Source organism: Eutrigla gurnardus (assembly GCF_963514095.1).
Source record: "Eutrigla gurnardus genome assembly, chromosome: 11".
Lineage (NCBI taxonomy): Eukaryota > Metazoa > Chordata > Actinopteri > Perciformes > Triglidae > Eutrigla > Eutrigla gurnardus.
In genome coordinates this window covers 11,788,425-11,799,849 of record NC_139925.1, presented here as the reverse complement: position 1 = coordinate 11,799,849, position 11,425 = coordinate 11,788,425, and the positions used below count along the sequence as shown (strand labels likewise).

General features: G+C 42.2%; 1 protein-coding gene across 1 annotated transcript; it reads left to right on the top strand.

Annotated features, from left to right (window-relative positions):
* The first annotated feature begins 1,215 nt into the window (after positions 1 to 1,215).
* On the top strand, positions 1,216 to 10,044 carry bfsp1 (beaded filament structural protein 1). The gene is made up of 8 exons (XM_084021272.1): positions 1,216 to 1,713; positions 2,488 to 2,548; positions 2,760 to 2,855; positions 4,437 to 4,529; positions 5,984 to 6,097; positions 7,279 to 7,499; positions 8,235 to 8,326; positions 8,506 to 10,044. Exons 1-8 carry the CDS (start codon positions 1,340 to 1,342, stop codon positions 9,579 to 9,581), a joined length of 2,127 nt encoding a protein of 708 aa, XP_083877398.1. The 5' UTR covers positions 1,216 to 1,339; the 3' UTR covers positions 9,582 to 10,044.
* Positions 10,045 to 11,425: the final 1,381 nt, after the last annotated feature.

Sequence of the window (11,425 nt, the reverse complement as noted above, 5' to 3'; positions counted from 1 at the left end):
GTTACGTTTAAGGGAAATAATGGAAATACAAAAGGGAAATAAAGAAATACAGAGATGCGGAATAAAGTACCTTGAGGTAAAAGCTAGAGGCTCTTTTCTTGTTATATATTTATTACAGCTTCAGAGCAGTCATCCCAGCATAACACAAAACATTGCTTTATATTTCAGTATGAGCTCTTCTCTTTGATTGTTTCCATCAAAACAAATTTGTAGAAATGAAGATGGACACTCTAACTGAAGCTAACCAGCAGAATTTCAGCAGCAGGACCACAGCTCGTGTTACGTCCTGCTTCTCCATAAATACCACCTCTCCTGTTCCACTCTTGTTTTCGGCACCCCTCCCTGTCACCCTGTCCTCCTTTTCCTCCCTCTTCCTCTCTCATTCTCTCCTATACAGGGTCCTGGGGGGTTGGCCTTACTCAGGTGCTATGGCAGATTCCCAATTAAAACTTCCCCACAACACATTCGGCGAAGCGCATCAGCTACAAGCAGTTCAACCTTCGCACATCAATCATGTTTTTTTTATGCATCTTTAAAACTCTTCTTTTTGATGGTCCTTGCTAGGGAATTACAGATTTAGATGAGGACTGCGCCCTAAATTCAAGCTCAATTTATTTTAAGGCTTGCCAATAATTTTAGTGTTATTTTTCAATGTATTCTGGCTAAAGACAGAACTCATACAATGACAAAACAACCATATAACATGCACTGTATTGTATGATTAACCGGGATGCCCAACTGCCTGCTTATGATTACATTTCTGTAATTGGCCTTTGAGATCATCAAACCTAACACAATTAGTACCTCATTTGTAAACAAAACAAAAAAACCCAACAGTATTTTTTTTTCTTTCAGCGTGCTCAGTGTGTCAACACTTGTCCACTTCTGGCGGGAATAGTTCTCCACAGTCAACACAAATTGCACTGCAGGAAATTTCCCCTCTGTCCTGCGGTGGGCCACTGTCCAACCTGCAGTATCAAACAGGGATCTAGAAAGCAGCTGACTAAGAACCCAAATAATGGTGTGTGAAAACCCAGTGCTTTCGGGGTCCGGCCAATTGTTTGCTTCTGTGGTTCTGCTTTGTCATCAACAGCATGGCTTTTCTAATCTCGGCCACAAAGGCAACAATAAACGCTGGAAGGCCCCAGGCTCGCGGCATGTGTGACCACTGCTAGGGGGAGGTTTTGGGGGCTATTTCGCCACGAGCCTGTGCGGTGCAGCGTTTAGTCTAGCATGAGACAGCCAAGGGTGAGCACCCGAGTTTTCACACAATAAAGGTGCCGAAGGGGACCGAGCACTCCGGGGATACCACCGACCCACGGGAGGGAAGCGTACCACCATGTACAAGACCAGCTACCTGCACGAGGTGCGCAAGGAAAAGTACGAGCGTTCAGATGTCTTTGACGAGGAACCCATGGACTCTGAATCCTCTGCGGGCATCTCAGCCATCCAGGGCTGGGAGAGCCTTCAGGAGCTCAACAGCCGCTTCGCCCGGTACATCAACAGGGCACGAGTGCTGGAGCAGCGCAACGCCGTGTTCCGCAAGCAGCTGGAGACGCTGCAACGGATGGAAGAGGCTAGCGGCCTAGAGGAGGCCTTCACAGAGCAGACTGAAGTCAACAGGCAACGCATCAGGGAGCTGTCCTCGGACCACGCCAAACTGGAACGAGAGCTGAAAGATGCCTGCCGTATGCTGGATGAATTCACCAGCAAGTAAGAAAGTGGCGGTCTTGTCTTCTTCAGAGATGGAATGATTCAAAATGTATAGAAGTGTTCTCCGAAATAAGGCGGGAAACTGAAAATGAATGGATAATCAATGTCAGCATGGATAAATTCTTCACTGTCAATTCAGCAAAAAATCCCTTACTTACCAATTCATTTAGTCTGAATACTGTAACATGTTTAGTCATCAAAAAACAAGACAAATTTTGAATTGAAATAATGGTAAATTAAAGGGTCAGTTCACCCAAATCACAAAAAATGACCTAAAACACATGTTTGCACTCGCCTCGATAATATCCATACTGCCACAACATATAATGATAAATTAGTTCATTGTATTATTTATTTTGTAAGAATTATAATATCAAGCAGCATTTGAAAACATTTTAAAAGTCAACTGTTTTTTCTCTCCGATTACATTTTAAACGCGAAATTGAAATACGATCTCTGTTTGGGTCAAAAAATAAGCAAGTATGTTTAATAAATGGCAAGAGTGGCTTTACACAGGACACAAACAGCTGCCTCCTCTGTGAAAGTCCCATATTTGTTTGACCCATCTACTCCAATTTGCTCCCTACGTCGACATTTGGTTAGAAACATTTTTGTGAGACATCAAAAACAAAAAAATCCAGTGAGAAAATGTGCTTCTCTCGAAGCTTAATTGACAATAGAATTTCATTGTATGTGAACATGATTTTTACGCACCAATACCTCCTCCTACCTTTATATTCGACTAGCACGTAATCCAGATGTTTTATGTTCCAGATACAGAAATGAATGTGTTTATCAAGAACAGCTACGGGGCACACTGGAACAGTTAAACAAGGTACTCTATGGATTCATTTAACTTTGTTCACACAAACTGAGATGAATAGCATTTTCATGATTTTGCAGCAGAACATTCAAACATGGGAAATCCTGAAGAGATAGTAAGACTGCACTGTTCTTTAACTCTCGATGAACTCGCCACACGTCCCACTGAACCTTTCACAGTTTTTCTTCTTGCTATTGTTGTTTGTTCCTCTCGTCTCCTGCAGGAGGCCGACGGTTCACTGCTGAGAAACCTGGAGCACCAGATCCAATCACAGTTCCTGCAGGACGACGTCAACTCCACCAGAGACAGACACAAGAAGGTGAGCCGTGGTCTCAAACCAGAGAGAGATGAGTGGTCACGAACATGTCCAGTGTCCTAGAAATTATGTTCATGTTCCTCTAATTTGTTTGGTTTCAATTTTGAGAGAAACATGGTTGGTGCCTGGGTAGTTCTGCTACCGGTAGGTCAACAAATATATGTTCCGTCTTTCCCTAACCTTAAACCAAATGCTTTCAGTCATATTGGAGAGTGGGATGGGAAAGTGAAAGAAATCGGTTGCGATGTCAATGTTTTGCCGACACCTTCACGATGAACAATTTTGCATCTTGCTCGATATGTTCATCAACACGTAATTGTGGCGTCATTAGGGTTCCATCAAAACACATTTTTCCTGGTGCAAATAATGAGCAAGTCAATGGCATTTCTGGAACAAGACAATATAGACAATATTGCAGATTCACTTTGGCCTGTAAACGCTGTAATTGTATATTATCAGTTTACTCCCTGAAAGTTGTAATGTGTGTGTGTAGAAAATAATGATGCGACAGCAATCAACTGTTTTTCACAGTGACCACGGGGAGAGTGCTGTGCAGGCTTTATCAGTGTATTCAAATCAATATGTTTTGACACCGAGGTGAAGATATGTCAGGTCTCAAGTGACACGATTGCATAGACGCTCCCGTTGCATTGCAATCCTCATCGATGGCATCCGGAAACGAGACATGTAAAATCTTTAATACCTTTGATCTCAGGGTGGCATCTTGTCTTCTCACAGTCAGTCAAGAAAACAAACCCAGGTCAGACCACAGTGTGTGGTTTTCTAACTGTTGGTTCCAAACCTTCCTCAGGCCGCTACTCATCCAGTGACAAGGTGTTATGATGTACCTGGGGCTTTTGTAACAATTTACTTCCACTGATGTCAGTGTGGAAAGGATTACAGCCCTTCACAGGTACTGAAGCATGGCAGGAAGGCACAGGGGGAAAGACAAAAAAAACTGAAATATGACCCACTGTGACGTGGCGGTGGTTGGAAGCTGCAACACAGCGGCCGCAAATATGCTGAGGCGAAAGAAAAACTGGACTGTTACATAATGCATCAGGCATACTTTCCATAGACTTTCTTGTCCGAGCAATTTCTCCCCCTTTTTTTTTTTACATTTCACCTAATGCTGCTTTTGATGCCGAATTAATCCGTGACTCTGCAATATTGAGATAGCATATCAAAGTGCACTGCGGGCACTATATTATGTGGGAGAGAATAGGGAGCCGCCTCGAATGAATATTGGACTTGTGGTCCTGGGCTTTGAAGTATCCTTCTGGAGAGAGGGAATACAGCTCTTCTTTCTTACTCAGTCTGACATCACGCTTGTACAAATGGATTCTTGGAAGAAACTCCCGTTGCCGTGGAGAAATGCGAGCCACATTTATAGACACATGTCAGCTAAGTGAAAGCCTGTTATTGGTCACGTTAATTCTCTCGCCCAAGTGCAACGTTAATAAGTGAGCAGGGCAGAAAGAGTGGCGCGTCTTTGCAAATATGGTAGAGCTTAGGGATGTTTTTTCCTCTTCCTTAGTCATATACTTCATGTTTTCCTTTTTTTTATATTATCTTCCTCTACAGAACCTTGCAGAGATCCAGACCTATGTCAACATTTTACAGCAAATCAACAAGACACTTCCCCTTGCTCCCAATGTGTCAGTGGGCATGTCCGAGGTGAGGTCATTCGTGTTGTCACTGTGTGTGTGTGTGTGTGTGTGTGTGTGTGTGTGCGCGCTGCAGTCCCTGGGGGGAGAGGGTTGGTTGTTTGCATGTGTGTCAGCCTTGCCTACGTGTCTCGGGTTGATGAGGTTACTTGCTTCAGTCCAGTTGTTCCACGTGTGCCTGCATTCGTCTGTGTGCTTTCCTGTGCATACGTGTGTGAATATGCAGACAGTCAAACGGTACACCTGACACCTGGACAAAGTGTCACGACACACATAATGAGGCAAATTGACGAGAAGAATGTTTATGCATGCAAACGTTTGAGGAACTGTGACACCAGATTGAGATGTATCGTGTAGGAGGTCAGAGTTGTATGCATACGGACATTTCTCAGAGGCAGAGCTGGATCTGGATGCAGACATCGTTTAATTGGGTTGAGTTCAATCTCAGTGGGCAGAGACACAGTCAGAGCCGTTGCTGTGTTGAGCTGAAAACCAATGGAAATATTGGACACTAATAACATGATTGAGCTATTAAAAGGGCTTATAATTAATAGCTGTAGAACGTTTTCAGAGAAACAACTAATCACTTATCCCTACTTATCAATCAGTCATGTGAATTATAGATCACCATAGATACCAACATTTTTTTTAAAGAATACATAGTGGACACATGAGAAATACAATGTAAAAGACCATAAATAAGAAACACAGCCAACTTCCTTTAATAACAAATGATGTACTCTTTATGGATAAGTAATCCATACTAATAGGCTACTACTTAAATTAATAGTTAATTGATATATATATATATATATATATATATATATATATATATATATATATATATATATATATATATATATATATATATATATATATATATATATTATATTATGTATTATATATATATATATTAAGTCATTCATCAAAATGTCATCTTAATTTTGATTTAGCCCAAATTCAGCTCTTTTGAATACATCTCTTACAGGTGTGATTAATGATCATCAATCTTATGAAGCATATTCCCTGCTAATTTGACATTCAGATTCACAAACTGCATATTAACTTTAACAATTTATTATCGACATAGGAGGCTTGTGTTGTGGAGATTTTTGAGATCACAATTTAGAAGTGAATTAGCAGTAACGATGCATCTAAATCAAGAAAATAAGAATGGGACGCCAGCATTGGATTTCAAATTGGTCCAAAACACACAGACATGTCACTTCATACAAGAACACGGCTTCTGCCAATACACATTTTAATATTATGAATCTCCGGGATTAATGAGTAAAGCTCAACACAATTGTTACAGTACCCCCACAAAGGAAAAATAAATTAATCAGAGAAGCTTTTAATCCAGCAAGAGCCTTGAGTGACAGCTGTGTAAATGTTTACCCGTGCTGGCAAGAGACGCTGTGCTCGTCTGTATGTTCTCATTGATTTGTGATTCAATGTGTGAAGGAACAAGAGAAGCTGCTGGCTCAGAGGAAAGTGCCGGGGCTTCAGAGTCAGCTGGAGGAATATAAGAGCGCCCTCTGTCAGCTGCAGGCCCAGAAACATCGCCTACAGACTGAGGTGGGTCACATGGTCACCATGACAACAAGAGGTTTCACATTCATTACATGCCTTACATGTTTGCTCTTTTTTTCACCACCATGTCAATATTAGCAGACAGGCACAGTGAAGAGGACTATAGGAACCAAATGTATTTCCCTACACCAGTAAGACCAGTCCAAGTTCAGTTTTGTAGGTTGATTGATTGATTAATTGATTTCTTCATTTCCATGCCATGCACACAAAGTAGCCAACCCTCATGGGCTTACAAGACACCACAAATACAGCCGCAGTAGTTCCATTTTCAGTAATTTCATTCCTTTACAAAATGACAAGTAATTTTACCGCTAAGCCTTAATTAAAATATTCCTCTCTCTTGGCAAATAAAATCTGCTACAAAACGGGGTCCCTTGCTGCAGGACGACTTGTGTTTTTTTTTGCAGTCATCGAGCCAAAAGAAATCTACATAAATTGTATTAATTTTGATGGAAAATACAGTCCTTATTGCTTTAAAAATTAATTAAACAAATGTCTATTAAGATGACCAATGGTCATCTTGTCAATCTCCTATTAGATGAATCAACTGGTCAAAAAACTTTGAGGAAAACCCATCGGATGTGGTGTGTCTTCATATCCCATATCCCATATAACCTGTTCAGCCTCTATTGATAGAACCATGAAACCACATAAAAAGGAAAAAATACATTTTTAGATTTGCATTGGCTTTACAAGGATTTTTCAACATGTTATTTTCTGATTTCACATTGTCTATACATTTATGAATAATAACTACTCACTGAGCAAACGATTAAATAGTCCGTCACACTGTAGCCCCCATACTGTGGTGCTGAAGTACCACTAGATGTCAGCCATGACCACCATATAACAGAGTGTAGATGGGTTTAGTGAAGGCTGTGGAATAAAATACCATGTAATCAAATTTAGTGCCATCTATTGATTTCCAAAGTGAGGCTGCTTTGTTCCTACAGGTTTTGACTAAATACATATCTCTGCTATCTGCTTATCGTATGCACCATATACTGTATCTCATCTATATTTATTATTTATTCCTATCCTTGTTTATCATTTTTTCTTCACTTCACAATTAAATCAGCAACACATGCTAAACTAGTGCTATCATTGTAAATTAAAGGGGCTTTGTCATTTTTTTTTCTAACCATAATTTGTTAATTAATCCTCAGACTTTCGGTTTGGAGCAAACTATCAAAAACACACAGGAGACTTACGACGACGAGATCCAGATGTACAACGAGCAAATCGAATCTCTGCGGAAGGAGATCGAGGAAGCCGAGCGGTCCCTGGAGAAGTTCACCAGCGAATGTCGCCACCTGGCCATGTACCAGACATCCCTTGAGAATGAGCTGGAGAGGTACAAGAGGATCATCGAGAACGAAGACAACAGGTAGTCTGCCTCCGTCCGGTTGGTGACACATGCAGAGATGCACTCACACAGGAATGCAAGGCCTGACTGAAGAGGTTCACTTCACTTAGATCTACTCTGAAGAGCTTCTCTTAAGGCTGAAATATTTGCTGAGAAAGAGTCGATATGACCCCCGGTGAATCTAATATAAACGTAAGGTCAATTCAGAATGCTTTTTTCATGAACATTATGAGGATATAAAAGTTGAATCATAAAATTAACATAACACACTTCATAGCCTTGTCCACACATCCCAGAGATACAAGAGGATCATCTCGTACCCCTTGACGTGCACTTCTTTATGAAATATAAAAACAATAACATTTAGAGCTATTGTCAGAATTAGCCTCATAGTTGAGGGTCATATGAGCGTCATTGTACAGTGTAAACTGCTTGGTTCGTTTGTTCACATGCTGTTACTTCTAGGTTCATGTGTAGTGCACAATCAGCCAGTAGATGGCACCAGGTGACAACAAATATTTTCCTCCACTGCACTAGCACAACAAGTTTATCACAATTATATATTTTTTTTCTTCAAAAAAGTTAACAACAGGTTACTTTAAATAACAAAAATATAATGTCATGAAAAACTAAACTGCCTGTTTTGCTAGTTGTTTCCTTCTTTGTAAAAAGGAATGCCATAGATTTCTCTACATAGCTAAGCTGTTGAGTGTGCTGCTGTTGCATGGTTGACATTTCACTGTTCTCTTTCCGCAGGTTGAATTCAGCGATAATTGGCACTCCTATTACCCTGTTTACCACTAATTACCGCTACAGTCACACACCCACTGCATCAAGCAGGGGGAGAGGTGAGGGCACCTTCAGCACAACACACAGGGTTTACATTGAGAATCACTATTGAATGCACATCCAATCAGCTGCTATTTGGTAGAGATTCAGTCTTACAAAGCCAACAGAATAATGACTTTGGTCTTTTCTTAGTTTTGTGAGTTTCAGCTAGTTGACTTATGGCCTCATTTGTGTTCAGATATCACCCAGGCTATCCAAGATATCACCAGCATCAAGCCCCGCCAGAAGATCTTGGCCAAAAAGGTCCTGAAGAAGAAAGAGCTGACCCCCAAAGATGTGATGGACAGTGGCCAGGAGGATAGAAATGGGGGAGCCGCCGGAGAGGCTCAAGATGAAGAAATGAGGGGCAGCCCGTCTGTTGAAGTGCAGGAGGAGAGGGTGAAGAATGGAGAACAGAGACCTGTGTTCTCCAGCATGTCTCCTCAGGATGTCCCAGACGGAGCTCAGATCAGCAAGGCCTTTGACACTCTTTGTAACATCGTCAGAGACAGAATGAGGAAGTACAAGAAACCGGAGCCGATCGCTGACTTCTACACCAAAGGGCGTTATGTCCTTGTCACCGGCGACGGCAGCTACCCGGATCCATGCTTCTACACCTCCACGCCATCCGCCGGCCACATCTTCGTCACCATCAGAGATGGAATGATGCCACCTTATGATCCGTACGAACCCATCGCACCCTCTCCTGCACCCCCACCTCCACCCCCACCTCCACCTCAACCTCCTCAGCCCATAGTAGACCCCAGGCCTACCATTCCCGACCCACCTCCTAATGGAGGCGGAGGAAGGGGAGGAGGAGGAGGAGGAAGAGGAGGAGGAGGAGGAGGAAGAGGAGGAGGAGGAGGAGGAAAGGGAGATAATAAGGGTGGAAAAGGTAAGGACAATGGGGGTAAAGGTAAGCAAAAGAACGGAGAGCCTCAACCTCACTCTCATGATCCGAGCCCAGTCCCTCCACCCCCTGGCCCAAAAGATCCCACCCCATCTGCCGATCACCTCAAGAAAAGCCAGGACGACAACGGGCCAAGTGGGCCCACTCCAAAGCCTGCACCCCGTGGTGCCAGCACCAGCTCCAGCTCCAGCTCCAGCACCAGCACCAGCTCCAGCAGCTTTACCCCAGAGGCCATGAGCTACGAGAAGCTGGAGGTGGTGGAGTCCGTGGAGAAATTCTCCAATGACCGCAAGTTTAAAGGCTATGAGGAGACGTCCATGGTTGTGGAGACCATGATCGAGAAGTCCAGCAAGAAGAAACATTGAAACCACGTCGCCTGACACGAAGAGTCAGTAAACTCCACCAGCGTCCTACATGGTTCGGGTCCTCTAACAAGCAGACAATACCGATAGATACCACCGTTCCTCAAACTACCGTAACAAGACCATTATTGTTTTCGAGGGAAACCAACCATGCGTAAAAGACCAACTACACATTCCTGCTCTGATATTCAACGCCCTTCCATTTGCTTGCAGTCTCTGGTCTTGCGTCCAGAATACGTTTTTGCTGGTTCCATAAGTACTGCTGTTGATGTTCGACTTCACACCCAAGCTCATGCTATGAGTCCTTTACTGTCTGAAAACTTGGGACACTGAGAAACTAAAGCTCCATGCCACCAATAAAAATGTATAAGAAAATAAATAAAAAAAACAGAGAAGTTTGCCACCCCTCTGAACTCCAACTTTCCCCTTTGAGCTGATTTGTTCAATTGGATGCAACTGCCTGCCCTCAGCACAATTTTGCTGTGTATCAATTTGCTTTGATATATTGAATAATAAAAAAAATCAAACATTATTGGGTACCCCGTTTTACTTTAACACACCACACATATTTGATGGGTCATAAAACCACATATGCATGCATGGACACGGGGATTTTATACAATGCAGTATAATAATCACTAATTTTTAAAGACGCACCTATATTTTTGGTATACGTAGCATTTACATATGCTGGTCACAGTATCCCTCATACCCTCACTTAAGGGTGAAGAATAGAGATAATAGAAAAACACAAATATTATCTCTGATGTGAAAGACTGAGCAAAATGTGTCGAGAGGATTTGGGAGAAGAAAGAAAATTTGGCCAAAAAAAGATTTGGCCAAAAATAACTTAAAACAAATGAATGTGTTGCTTAGATGTATTTTTATGGCGTGGTGTATTACAATATCAGCTTAATTATTTCAGTTGCAAATTAGTCATTCCCTCCGATGAGAATCTGAATCTCTCTGGAACACTAGCTCTCCTAAGAGACCCTCTCACGATCTGCGCACCGAGCTTTTTTCTCTTTTTTTTCAAAGCTCCACGAGATCTTTTACAAATGCTGATGCCGTTTTCTAAGAAAGCTGATTGGTCAGTAGGCGGTACTTTTCTACACGTTGATCTCTTATCAGGAACACAAACTGTAATGTTGCTGTTCTCATGACAAATGTCGAGGACCCCCCTTCAGACTAAAAATTGTTGGGTGACCTCAACAAAGACTATTAAGACATAACCCCCTCCCTATTTTCCTCCAGTGGTCTATTCCATAAATACCGAATGGTAGTTAATCAGTGATTGAATGCTGCCCCTCCTGGCCAGCTTAATTGTCCCGAATCAAACACACCTGCCATATTGCATCACCAGCAGGTGCATTCTGGGTTTAGCTAGCATGCTAAATGCTAACATTTTCATGGTTGATCCTTCAGACCTCTTACCTCCAGCAAGGTGTGTGATGGGGTTCTGCTGTTTGTGATATTCATCTGACTGGCTTCAGAGCCTATCATCTCACTTTATTAAAGTTCCCTAGTGCTCATAAAAAAACAACAACTTTGAGCAGCCAGCATGCCTGTTTATAGCGGGACAGAGAGGCCATGTGGACATTGAGGATGACCAAGCAAAGAAGCACAACACTCCTATTAGGGTAAGCCACTACACAAAGGGGGGCACCAGCAAGGCCTGTGTAGTTTTCACATGTGTGTTCATGGCTGCAGTCGCTGCTGTGGAATTGATATTGTTATACATATCTGTGCTGTCTGCTATTGTGATGTTTTGATTTGCTGTTGATTCCATAAGAAGTATGAGGAGGCTGTAACTTTCATCTGCCGTCGGTGTCCATTGTTGTTTCTAT